Here is a 13,954-nt window from a genome sequence, read left to right as displayed (position 1 = left end):
ACAGGAATCATGTGGTCTTTGGAGTACCAGGTGGCGTAAAGGTAGCATAATTGGAATGGTAACCTCCAGGACCTGCCAGAAGGAGGATGCTGTGCTGATAAGCCAAAAAAAATTGAAATCCCAGTGTTTAATGTTCAAAGGAGGACATGGATTCTGGGAACATAAAGACCAAGCACAAGAACCTGCCATGCAGTTCTTCTATTGAAACTTAACCCTTTTGCCACATATTCACATACAGTACAGTTGTATTATTTTTAGCACCTTTATTTATTTATTTATTTATTTACTTATTTATTTATAATTTCATCTATGAATCACTTCCCATGAGTGTAACACAGATAAAACAGTTACAAATATAAAAACAGTGAAAACAATTGCACATATAAAAACAATTATAAACAAAAAGTTTATAATTTTATAATATAAAGTTTATAATCAGTTTAAAATAACAAAAGCACATACATGCCTAATATAAATTCACATCCAAAACAGATTGGCTATACACATGTAGGCTCTGTTCAGACCTCTAAATTGCGGGTGGAGATCATGTGGACCTGCAGAAGGTGCTCAACTCCAACTCCCATCATCCCTGACCCTTGGCTATGTTGGCAAGGATAGATTGGAGTTTTAGTCCAGCAACACCTGCAGTTTCCCAAGTTCCGCATTCCTGCTCTAAAGAAATTCATGTAGGGTAGAGATGGAGTTTGTTGCTGTGATCCCACTGCCGTAGGCACCCTGTGCAGCTTGAATGTCTGGGGAAAAGGTTTATGTTGCAAAATGAGCTGGTACTTGAATACGTATGGATTACTTGCAGAAGGCCAAACATAGAATATGTACTTGTTGTTTTCACACTATAGTCACAAGCAAAGAACTTGTACTTTCTGACGCACAACTCAGAGAGGCATTTGTGGAGGAGTTGTGTGTGTTTCTGCTAGCACCAAGCAGTGCAAATAGAACTGTACAAATAGCTTGTGCATCATTTTGCAGACATGGCAGCACCCCACAAGATAGTAATTCATATGCTTGTTTCATTTGAGATGCTTGTACATTTTTTATCGTGTTCTAAGGCAAATTGCTGCATTTCTAAAGACTCCTCTGCAATTTACAGGATTGAGTTTAAAAAAAAACCCCCAAACATATATCTAATATGATATTCAGGTCATTAAGAGTAAATGTCAAATTTTAAATGATGGTGTTTTCTGGTATGTTCAAGGTTTTAAAACATTTTATTTATTTTTAAATAAGTTGTTAATTGTGAAGCCTGAGAATCCAAAAATAAAACAAATGAAACTGGTAAACTGAAAACACATTGCGTGCATTGACTAGTTTGGAAGGAATTAAGCACACAGAGAGAAATTGCTTTTTCTGGTTTAACTTTGTATAATATAAAATGTAAATAGTGTCATTAATGGCTGCAGATGGACTTCCTTGGTGTTGAGAGTGCCTATTAAGTATAAATTCAAAATGAATTTCTTCAGCAATGCACATTTGGACCTTCCATATACATTGTGGGACTTTGATTTTACTTTTAAAAAAGAAAATAACGATATTGCATTTTAAAAGGCTAAAAAGACACTTTCTTCTATTTCTGTTTTCTACTGCCGAGTCGATACATTTCTATTTTTGTGACATCATAAATGGTTATAAAATTAACTTTAGAAAAAACTGTTCCTTTCTGTGCACATTTCTGAAAGAGTTAAGAATTGAAGCAGGTCAAGCAGAATTGTTCATCAGGTTTTCACCAAGTATTTAAACAGCCATCACAAACGTAGTTGTATGTTTAAAAAATGAGAATTATTATTCACACCAACTATGCACAGTTTTTATCCAATTAATCATAATAACACAGGGAAGAAATACATTATATATTCTAAAATAATCTGGAACCGCTATGTTGAAAAGGCAAGTCAGTTTTAAGAGGCTAGTTTAGTTACTAAGCAGACCTGTATAAAAATAAAGAGTTGCTTCTTTCATTTGACTCCTCATATGACTCTGAAGAGCAGAGGCTGAGCTTTTTACTGCAAGGTGGGAGGAAGACGCCTTCTGTCTTGAGAAGGCTAATATATCAGGCTGTCTCTACAAACCGATGTTAAAACAGAGACTGTAGGCTTATTAGCATCCTATTAATATGTGCATAAAATGTAGTATGTGTCTCAGCCCAAATACACAGATTGGGAAATCAAAGAGAAATCCTTCACACCTTTTGCTGGCTTCATCCTGAACTTTTATTTATCTTAAAACAACTTCCTTAAGAGAATTTCCTCTTCTAAAGGAAACACTTATCCATATTTAACAGGCAAATTCTGAATTGAACTATCTTTATAGTTGTGTGATCACCAAGAGACCAGAAACTCCTTTAATTGACATGAATGGAAAAGTCATTTTGAATGACATTTTGGACTTTGCTTTCATCTGAAAGGAGAATAATAATTTTAATTACAACTTCAGTAATTTCCCTTAAAAAAAGTTTGTCTTCCTTTAGAAAACATCAGAAATAAAGTATATACCATTTCTGAACAAGACTTCTCTTTAAGAAATAAAACTTCAATAAATTAAGGCAGTGAGAGAAAAAGTCCTGCTGGAGGCAGGGATTAGCCAACAGAAAAGAACCGTTCTAATTTAATTTGAATCTGTTTATGACACAATGGGTTGTATCAAACAAATTTCTGCTGAATGTAGACAAACTGAATAGATCTATGTTGGACATGCCCATAAGCCCTAATCTAAGTATGACTAACTTTGGATACAACCCATTAGTATGTTATGTCAAGCTTTGCAAATTTCATTTTGTTCTGAAATTGCCTAGTATTACTATTTATAGTAAACGGTGACAACCAGAACACTTATTTCATAAAACTGCATTTTGTACAGATTTCACTCAGTGCATTTTTTTATATAGACAAGTTCATGTTAAGAGTGTTAAAGTAAACTTTGCAATAACACTGACCCCTGCAGTGGGGGAACAAAAAGCACCATATTTCTACAAACATGTATTGTGTATTTGTGTGTGGAACTTGAGATGAGGCTAACGCTTCAAAACAGTATCCATCTCTGTGTTGAATTTTCCCTTCTCCCATGGGCGGGGGCAGGGGGGCAGCTGCCCCACCCTGGTCAAGTAGATCAGTAAAAATACAGTCATACCTTGGATCCCCAATGCCTTGTGACTCAAATATTTTGACTCCTGAATGCCGCAAACCCTGAAATGAGTGTTCCGGTTTGCAAACCTTCTTTGGAAGCCAAATGTCAGACGCGGCTTCGATTGAGTGCAGGAAGCTCCTGCAGCCTTGGTTTTTGAATGTTTTCAAAAGTCGAATGGACTTCCAGAATGGATTCTGTTCGAGAACCAAGGTATGGCTGTACAGTGGTACCTCGGGTTACATACGCTTCAGGTTACAGACTCCGCTAACCCAGAAATAGTGCTTCAGGTTAAGAACTTTGCTTCAGGATGAGAACAGAAATCGTGCTCCGACGGCGCAACGGCAGTAGGATGCCCCATTAGCTAAAGTGGTGCTTCAGGTTAAGAACAGTTTCAGGTTAAGAACGGACCTCCAGAACGAATTAAGTACTTAACCTGAGGTACTACTGTACTTAACTAATTGAGGTTCTGCCTCCCTAACTTGAAGGCTGCCCCCCCCCAATAAATCCTAGCTACACCCATGTCTTGCAAACATCTGGGCACCTTTATGCATGCTGAGACAGCTTCTTCCTATGCTTTTCCCAACCCTACCAAAGGCAGCCAATGAGATGTGCATGAGGGAGAATAAACACCGGATGATAAAATAGTATGGGAGAGTTAGCCAGGAAATGGGAATCTGTGAACGAAAATACAATTCAGGAGTGGTATACCGCCCTATACCTGTAGATCTCAGGGTGGTTCATGAGGGGTACGGTCCATTGCTCTGGCAGAGAAAGTAACTCAACAGATCATTAGGGGTTCCAGAAACCTCAACTGTATGTAGATGACTTTTACAGTGCTCTCACATTTTCCAGTCTGCCAGAGCTCTCTAAAGATCTGTACTTGAGAAAATATTTGGGAAATGCAATACAAGTCCCACACAACACATTTTGGACTTCAATGCAGATTGTGGTTGAATGGGCAGCTTTGGTGGGTTGTGTAGTTTTAGTTTGTTACATCGTTAGTGCCGGATGAAACGAAACAGTGTACATTCCAGGGAATGTACTAATAGCTCCATTGCAGGTAGCAAGGAAGCAGCAGAGCTCAGCATCAAGATCAACATGGGAGACTGGGAAAAGTGCTTTTATTGCACCGTCTTTCCACCCAATGCTCTAAATTGCTGCTTTAGCAAAAGAGATGACAGGTACCTACGAAGGCACTGGTGAGCTAGGTACCCCTCTCCCCTGTGGACTGATTACACTTGCTGCTTCCACATAAGATGGAGCAGCATTTCCAAAGGAAGGGAATTCTTACAGCCATCCATAAAAACTGCCCTTGTGAGACACAGGGCCTTGTAGTGGTGGCGTCTCCCCTGAGTGAAATTTGGATGGTTTCCTTGTAATGTATTTATTTCAGTAGAGTTTTACAGTGTAATTCTGCTGTGTGGGTTTTTTTAAAAAAAAAACTTTTGTTGGCTAGTTTGTATTGTTTTAACAGCGTGATTGTTGTGTATTGTATTTTTCACTGGTGTAAACTGCTCTATAATAGGGATGGGGAACTTACGGCCCATCAGATTTTTCTGGACTGCAGCTTCCATCATCCCTGACCATTGGTTATACTGGCTGGTACTGATGGAGTCCCAGAACATTTGGAGGGCCACAGGTTCTTCACCTCTGCTATATAAGCAGAAGAGTGCCATATAAACATATTTTTTATTATTAGTAATAGACAAGCAGTGATACAGCTCTTCCCTGACACTTGATATTTCATGCAGAATTACAGGTTTGTGGTTCAAGTGCTCCACCACCTGCCTGCTTAGGCCCAAATGTACTTCTGCTGTTTTATATTTTAAAATATTAATGTAAATTTTCAGTTGTCCACACCCCCAACCTAACTCAGTATTTCTTTCTTTTACAATAACAAAGTCTAAGTAAAGACTATCAGTCTTATCAGCTCATGTATCATTCCAGATTTGCCAAGCTGGTGACAAGGGTTGTCTTGAAAATACGTGGTATTTTTGTGGTATGTCATGAAGGAATGCCAAATCATATAAAGTGTCTGGAGGTTCCAGTCCTTGTCAAACTCTCAAATTATGTGTGATTTTCTCCATTATAGCTACGGTATATTCCAGAGTAAGTGATATCCAGGTGCCCAATATAAGATTTTGGGCTATTTTCCACTGAGTTACAATTACTATTTGTGCTGCCGAGATCATTTATAAGAAGAAGAAGAAGAGGAGGAGGAGGAGTTTGGATTTGATATCCCGCCTTTCACTCCCTTTAAGGAGTCTCAAAGCGGCTAACATTCTCCTTTCCCTTCCTCCCCCACAACAAACACTCTGTGAGGTGAGTGGGGCTGAGAGACTTCAGAGAAGTGTGACTGGCCCAAGGTCACCCAGCAGCTGCATGTGGAGGAGCGGGGACGCGAACCCGGTTCCCCAGATTACGAGACTACCACTCTTAACCACTACACCACACTGGCCAATTCTTTTGACCAAATATTTACATTGATATAATCAAAAATATTCAATAACATTAATTTTATACAACGAACAATATTTTCTTTAGCAATATTTATCATTTCTGTCAAAATTAAATTCCAAAAATCTTACACCAGCTGACATTCCTACCATAAATGATACATATATGTACCAAGCTTATTGCAGTCAATTAGGTGATATAGAAGAAAACATGTTTGACATTTGAAAAGGAGTGTGATACCATCTGTGTAATAATTTTAATGAGTTATCCCTAAGAAAACTGTCAACCGATTTAAAGGGTTGTGCTTCACAAATTTTATTCCAGTCCTTGGGAAGAATTTGTGTTCCAGTATCTAGTTCCTGTGTCTTTTAAAGGGGTTCCATAGATCCATAAGTTACATTAAGCAATGTAGAGTACAATTTAGAAACTATCTCCCCCCTTTTATCCATTGTGCTTAATAAATTTCCAAATTTGTTAAGGGTCTCAGAGCTTGTGCCTTTACATTTTATTTTATAATAAAACTAAGAATTTGATTAAAATAAATCCAGTGTGTGTTAAGATTTGACAAAGTTTATTTTATTTACTTAATAGATATAGGTTGATTATTGCTATAGAACTATCATAATGTGTATTAACCTTTGGATTCCCAGTGTTCAAACTGCTTATCTCTCCCTGGCTGGACTGTTATTTCTTTTTGAATGCTGTATATCACAGAGACACATATACAGTCGCCTACAGCAAAGTGTGGACCTTGCAGAATTTTTCAAATAAAACAGAAGGGCTAGCATACGGGCAGCAAAGTTAACAGCATCCTAAAGGCAACAATCAATTTACTATGCTTACTTTTAAATGATACCGCTCTATTGTAACAAGAAAGGTAGCACAGCATTGCAACAGATGCGGAAGGTTGCAAAATGGATGAATTGTAATTCTTTGGGGATAAACACAGCCGCTCTACTGATTGGGCATGTTAGCTGTATGTTCTGAAGCTCAATGAGCCAACCAAGGGGGCTCAAAAACACTCTGCAAAACTGCATATTCTACCTCTCAATACTTTCCCCAAATCTTTATTTTGTTGTTCCTCCTTGCTGGAAGAGTTCGGCAATAAAACAGAGCTAGGCTATGATAAAATGACAAGGAAATACAGGCAAATGCTCTTCTCCCTACCATTTGAATTTCAGTAACTTTATTGGTACTATAAAGTTTTAAAGTGCGGAGAAAGTTAGAACAATCAAGTGGTAGTAAAAGGCTGTGCATTCCCCCCCCCCCTTGCCACCCCATAAAGGCTTGCTTTAGCTTTCATAATCCATTTACAGGTCCAGTGCATGAATTAGTTTCTTCGCTTTTTCACAGGGGCCTGCTTCAAAAGGAACTGCTCTTAAGTTTATATTTTTCTCCAGTGTTACCAAATTAATGCCTAAATTTTGATTCACTCACATTTAAGTGCCGGTTCACTTTTTCCCATTTATAAATAATTAGCACAACAGCAAAAGCCCTGTACAAAAATGATGTTATAATGAGAAGAGTTAAAACAATTTAACAATCAACCGTTATCAGCCTACCTTTGATCAGTAGATGACGAGCTTGTTAAAATAGTACCTTCCAAAATAGCCTATAGTTGCTAGGAGACAAAACAAGGGATCAGGAACTCTCCAGTTTGAATCTTCGCTCTGCCATGTACCCACTAGATTGCATTAAGCAGGCCAGACTTTCTCAGTCACCGCCACTTCTCTGCAATATGATCTCAGCCCTTCTTTAAACTTCCATGATTGTTGTCAATGTTAAAACAAGATATGTGTGTGTGAAATGCTACATAAATACTAAGTAGGTGAGATTATTGGTTTGTTTTTATTATATGTTTGTTTTCTATCTTGCCTTTTTATGTTGTGAACCGCTCAGAGATCTATGTTTGAAGGGCGGTCAGTATACACATTTAATACACAAATTAACTCTGTGTGGTAGTCTGGTACGTATTATTATCCTCTTTTCGCAGTTGTGGATGGCGACGAGGCTGAGAATATAGGGATTTTCTCAGGTTAATCCATGACTTTGTGGAGTGGGGCTGTAACTCACTGGGAGCTTTCCTGCAAATGGTTCTAGGCTCAGTGCCTGAAATTGCTCATTAAAAGGATCAGGGAAGAGGTGATGGGAAAGGTGTTGTAGATGCTTTGCTTTCAGAACAGATAACACTGGGCTCGATGGGCCAATGGTCCAACTCAGTGGCCTGGTTCAAATGTAACAGAAAATGGTCGTTTCCTCCTTCTTGACTAAGTCATGGCAAGTTTCAGTCTCACTTCCTTTTTTGTGCACCGAAAACATTTCCAAGTGAACATGTTTAGGACTGAGCTGTATGCTACTTATGCCTTCTGCTGAATTTTGATCCAAAAATAATTTTTCTTCCATTCCGCTAAGGTGTTGCCTTTTTGAAAGTACTTTCAATAAAGAAGAGGCTTGAAGGGTTGTTGTTGTTTTTTTAAAAAAAGCAAACATTTTCTTAACAAATATTGCTTTAAATCTCCATAACTGTTGTACACAGAAAAAAATGGAGAAGACAAAGGAACTTCTTGCCGCTGCTTAATTTCTTCTTCCCTCCAAAGTATTTTCCTTTGGGCAGACAGTCATTGTGCCTTCTAATGACACAAACTTGAAGGGAAGTAGAAAAAAAGACTACAAACAGGTTTTATAAGCCTATCAATGGGAATATGTGGCTACAAATTGCTGAGTAAATGGAACAGCCTGCTTCCTAAGCCTGAGTCTGTGAGTCTTATGTCAAAGCATTTGGGGTGGGGCAAAAACACCAGGGGGTGTTAGGGATACCTGCTGAGCCCTAATTGGTGCCCACTGTTGTTAATGGCTTCCTGTGGCTGAATGTTTACTTGTCATTTGTTTTGAGCTTTGTTTCCCAGCTACTAGGGAAAAAATACTGACCAAATTTTTTTTTATCTTCTTTTGAAAAAGTGTATCTCCAGTCCCAGAGTGCCCTTCTGCAGTTTGTCTCACGATACAAAATACCTGGAGTCCATGCCACACTCAAAAAGTTACCTGGTAAGATACAGGTCTCAGCTTGCTCTTATTATTGTAAGTGGATGGTTTTAGACTATGTTATAAGGACTAGAAAGTATCCCAAGAAAGATTGCTGTCTTTTTCTTTAGAATACCCAAGTGTTCTCTTTTATGGGATGTTGGTTCTGTATCTGTCGCTGCCAGCCACATACGGCAGAAGTGACTAATGTGAAAGTGATCTACAGATCTGGACTTCAACCAGAAACAAGCACTTCCAAATCTGATTCCTATTAAGCGTCTGGAAGTCACCTTGGTTAGTTAGTTAGTTTATTATAGCCATACATCCAAAAGCATCCCAAAGCAATTCACGTATTGAGAGGTTTCCAAAAGCAATTTACAATAGTGAAATGTGAAGTGCCTAAAAATATTATATAAAACACTACAGCCATAATGTACAAAAAGTGTTCGTCCGCAGAAAAAGTAATCTAAAACACAATATATCTGCTTGCTCAACACAAGATGAACACCAGTATCACTGAGCATTGAAAGCAATTAAATCCTTTCTGAAATTCATGGGCATTAAAGACTTCTGTGTATCCAGACAGCAAGCACAGTATAGCTTAACATTGATTTCAACTTTCCCAGGCCTCTCACCAGAAGTACTTGGAATGACAACAACTTCCAACTGTTTCCCATTGTTAATATCTGTTCAAGCCTGCCTACTACTCCACGATTGATTGTTTGTTTGCACTAGGAAAATTATAAACTTGAAATTTAAAAATTGGCTACATAGCTGTTGGCAGATATCTGCTTTAAGTTACAGCATCACTAAGGAGTAAACAGTGGGTAAGACTTTTATGCAGATCTTCTTGATGATCTGCTGCCCTTATGGAGATTTGTTTTGTTTTGTTTTGTTTGAACTACAAATTGATCTTAAACAGCTACTCACATCTCTTTGTGAAAATGCAATTTATCTTCAGGAACTACCTCTTAATCTACATATCTTAAAGTACTTTCTCAAATGCAGATTTTCACTTTTGGATACATAATAGGAATACATGTCATAACCATGGAGAAAAATGACCTTCAGTTCAAAAGTAGTGTATGCATGGCTACTATATATATTCTTACATATTATCATTACGTGCAATTTTCTCTAATGGTTTGTTTCCCTGTATGCTATGTTCTGTTACTGAGTTGTTTAATTTGCTTGTGGATATGTGGCAACTTTAACAGATTCCTTGCCAATTCCAAGAAAGTAGTCCTGTTAGTCTGTAGCAAGAGACCTTTCATTCATTGTTGAAGGCCGCCTGGCATTCAATTTGAATTAGCCTGATCCTCTATTCCCTTTTCCCTTTTCCTCTTTTATGAAGAAACCCTTTCTGGGACTCCACGTTTAAATTCTTCCCTGGTCTCCTTGCTGGCCCTAGTAGGACCAACTTGGCCAGTTAGCCCTGATGATCATTTGATGTCTACTGACTGGGTTTTGTCCCCCCCCCCATGACCCCTGATTTTTTGAATTTTATTGATATTGATGCTGCATTTTATGTTGTATTTTATGCTGTTTTATACTGTTTTTGTCACATTTTAATCAATGTTTTATATTTGCTGTCAGCTGCCCTGAGCCCAGTTTTTAAACCGGGAAGGATGGGGTATAAATAAAAAATTATTAATTTTTTAAAATTGTTTAACTCATTTGCTTCCAACTCACTCACTGCAGAGAATGAAGTAAAAGTAGCTGAAGAGATGTCAAATATATTCACCTTCTGCAGAAAGAAAAAGAAATTTACACTCATGAGAGCCGATGAAGAAAATAAATCCAATTCATTCACTTCTTTTATTCTAGTTATTGTCTGTTTTAAAGGGGAAAACGAGTAAAGCTAGTCTGACTGATTATATTCATTTTTAAATTTGTAAATAAAAGTTTCTTTGAACAAATGCAGTTAAAAAAGGATTACATATTGTAACTTCTTTGACTGGGGTTTGTTTTAAACCAAGACAAACTATAAGCTGTATGCCCAAAACCAATATTTTAAATCAAATTGTATTTGCTTTCACTTAGAAGCCACTTCTGTATTTAGCACACAACATAAAATGCAAATCCTGTTAAATTGACAGGGATCAGATATATCCTGCTAATGTGATGGCCCTTAATCTGCAGGCAAGTAAGCGGCCACAGTGGGACTAGGACACTCTTGTGCCCCTGCTTTTTAGCTAATGGATATGCCATAAACTGCAAAGAAGACTAGAGGGAAACACACAATTCAGCAATATGCTTCTGGTTTCATTACAAGCCTTGCAAAATCCAGTCTAACCAGCAGTTTCTGTCCACCATAAATAGCATATCCAAAAGTATCACAGTTCCCATGATTCAGTATCTGATTAATTCGAGATGTGATACTTGATAAAATAAACCATGTTAGATTTGATTTTGGTGCTATCCATATGCCTCTCTTATTCTTTCTCATTCTCTCCTAAGATTATAGGGTTGCAGAACGAATTAACTAAACTTGGAATCTTAAAGAACCAACAAGACAATGAAAACTTTTGGAAACTCATCCAGGCAGGCATTCATGGTTCAAAGCTCAAAGAAAAGCTTCCAGATATAAAGGCAAAAAGCTGAGTATCTTTATAATGTTTTCATTTTAGAACAGCTAAAAATGTCTCATCCAAATAGGTAACAGTGTAGATTTAATGAACTTGGTGGGAAGCAGATTCATTCAGATCAGAGTAGTACCCCCAAGTACACACTTGTATTGAACAACTGCTTTCCCTGATTATGACGTTTTCCTCTGGCAGTCCCCCCCTCCATCAATTTTTTTATCCTAGCTAGGGTTTTTTTTTGGGGGGGGGTTATTTTTGAGATTGTACAACCAAAAACAGCGGAGTCTAAAACCCCACCTGAGAGGGAGCTCCAGGAGGAAAATTGCAGGCAGGAGAAAAGTGGCCTTCTCCCATCTGCCTGCTCTACCCTAGAAACTGCCCCCTCTAGATTCAACTTTGCAGTGAAGCCCACTCACATCATAAAGAGCTCATAATGGATAAAAAAGGCAAGCCGAGAGGAAGGCAGTGAGAGCAGCGGGCTCTGAGTGGAACAATGCCAAAATCAAAAGAACTTGTGTCTTCAAGCTCATCTGCCAGTGATTCGGACAGTGAAGTTGACAAAAAGGTGAAAATGAAAAAACAAGCAGTGCCTGAAAAGCCTGTGAAGAAACAGAAGACTGGTGAAAGCTCCAAAGGTGCTTGCTCCTCCAAGCAAAGTAGCAACAGAGATGAGAATATGTTTCAGATTGGTAAAATGAGATATGTCAGTGTTCGTGATTTTAAAGGTAAAGTCCTAATTGATATTAGAGAATACTGGATGTATCAAAAAGGTGAAATGAAACCTGGCAGAAAATGTATCTCTCTAAATCCAGAACAGTGGAGCCAGTTGAAGGAACAGATTATTGATATTGATGAAGCAGTAAGAAAACTGTAAAGATGAGCCAAGCAGAAACTCCACTGTTATAGGTTTAAGTAGTCTTCTTACATGGTGGCATTCATTTTCTAAACTACTTGTTTTACAAGCTATTGTATATTTGGATTGCAAAACAATTTGCAAGATGAGCGCTTTTTAAATGTGCATTAAAAGTGTATTATGGGTGAAGTTGAAAAAAATAAAAAAAATAAGAGCTCATAACCCACCTACTCTCAGAAGCCAGAAACATCATAGCCAGACACTGGAGAGAGACCTGTCAGGTATCAAATGGACCAATGATATCAAATAGTATGAGAAACAGCCTTACTAGAAAAACTAACCAATAAACTGAAACTGACACATGGACAAATAGAGGAAGACAACTTCACCCTGGTATGGCTCCCCTTTATCACATACACAGCCCAACAAGACAGCAACAAGAACTCACCAACAGCATACAAATCAATATGGCTAACCTGATCCAAAAACACCCACCCACCCCACTCACACATGAAAATAAAGTTCACCACAGCCAATCACAAACAACCACACCAACCCCAACCTCTCTCATCACCAAAGGAATACAAGTGAATAGTAAAGAGAACCCGCACAAGCGACGCTGACACAACCCCCCCCCCACATCCACTAAGTAGAATAGAAACATTGCCACCCGACCCTACCCCCAATTACCATGCCCCCTGTTATGGGATAAGGGGGCTACTTGTGCGTAAGCGTTTAAGCCCTCCAGGCTCTGCAATCAGTTTCTAAACTCTCCCAGTCCGCGGAGCCATGGGTGCATGGCTACCTCAATCGCTGGCAGAATCCGTCAGTGGGCGCTTCCGGAATTTACGCCAACATAAGAGTTCCTTAACGGAAACTCTCCTTCTGGATTCTCTGTGTGACAGTTTCCTGCGCGGAGTAGGCATCCCCAGCGGAGGTCCTGAGACCTCCCCGCTGTGCTCACTGGAAGTATCTTGGAGCCATTCCTCCGACTGAGTTTCTGCAGGAACTCTCCCTCTCCCCCTGCTGGTTCCTTCCTCAGCATCCAAGGGTCTCCTAGCCTCCTTGAGCCCTTCCACCACCTGACTCTCCGATGGCAGTTCCCTGACACCCCCTCCACCTCTTTCCCCTTTTCTTCCTAATGTAGTACTAATGTCTCAACAAATGAAACTGATCTGTAGAAAATGTAACTTGAAAAAAGAGACATTGCACATACCTTTGTAAACTGCGAAATATTTAATAAAAATATGTTTAAAACAAAACAAAAACAAAACTTTGCAGTGAAGAAGCAAGAGCAATAGGCATCTGGAAATACAAATTTGCTAGTAATATGTAATACATAACTTAGTTATTAATCACAACGAGTCAACAACAAATGACAAAAAACAATTTACTTAAATACTTTGTGTTTTTAATTTACAGTGTTAGCTACAAAGTCTTTGCCTCTGGTAACTTCAGCAAGAACCAGTCCAGTCCAGCCTGTTGATGGCTTTAAAAACAGTAGCAGCCTGAAAAAAGTAAGCAAATACGTGTTTCTGTTTATAACCTTGGATTTCTAAGCACTCTACTTTATGAGGCTTCTAATTATAGTCAGCAGTCTTAACTCAGCTTGATGGGTGGGTGGGAGATTTCTCTGATAAGATGCTTCATGTGATGCTTAAATAGGCCTTAACTTTTCTACATATCTGAATGAAGCTACATTTTATAGTCCTGTAAAATCTCTGGCTTCCTGAACTGTGTTGATATCAGGTTGTGTCCTGTTGCTTTCAGTAAGTCTACTTTAAGAAGGATTCAACCTATAATTCACAAATGACTCCCTCCAGGCTAGAAGATTTCCCTAAAATGCCCATAAGAGTTATTTACTCCTTTGATTCAATATTCTACATTTTTATAAGTAGAT

General features: G+C 38.5%; 2 protein-coding genes across 8 annotated transcripts in view; both read left to right on the top strand.

Moving 5' to 3' along the window:
* Positions 1-13,954, top strand: part of LOC309338192 (uncharacterized protein) — a 56,736-nt gene that overhangs the window by 20,327 nt on the left and 22,455 nt on the right. For all 7 annotated transcript variants that reach the window (XM_081855186.1, XM_081855191.1, XM_081855190.1 and 4 more), the window contains 3 exons: positions 8,554-8,640; positions 11,077-11,215; positions 13,477-13,571. In XM_081855186.1, coding sequence (XP_081711312.1) covers positions 8,554-8,640; positions 11,077-11,215; positions 13,477-13,571 — 321 coding nt within the window. The remainder of the gene's footprint in view (positions 1-8,553; positions 8,641-11,076; positions 11,216-13,476; positions 13,572-13,954) is intronic.
* On the top strand, positions 11,611-12,230 carry SUB1 (SUB1 regulator of transcription). Its single transcript, XM_081855211.1, has one exon. It carries the CDS (start codon positions 11,695-11,697, stop codon positions 12,073-12,075), a length of 381 nt encoding a protein of 126 aa, XP_081711337.1. The 5' UTR covers positions 11,611-11,694; the 3' UTR covers positions 12,076-12,230.

The sequence above is a fragment of the Podarcis erhardii genome (genome assembly GCF_964252035.2).
Source record: "Podarcis erhardii genome assembly, chromosome: 3".
Taxonomy (NCBI): Eukaryota; Metazoa; Chordata; class Lepidosauria; order Squamata; family Lacertidae; genus Podarcis; species Podarcis erhardii.
This window is presented reverse-complemented; position numbering and strand designations above follow the sequence as displayed.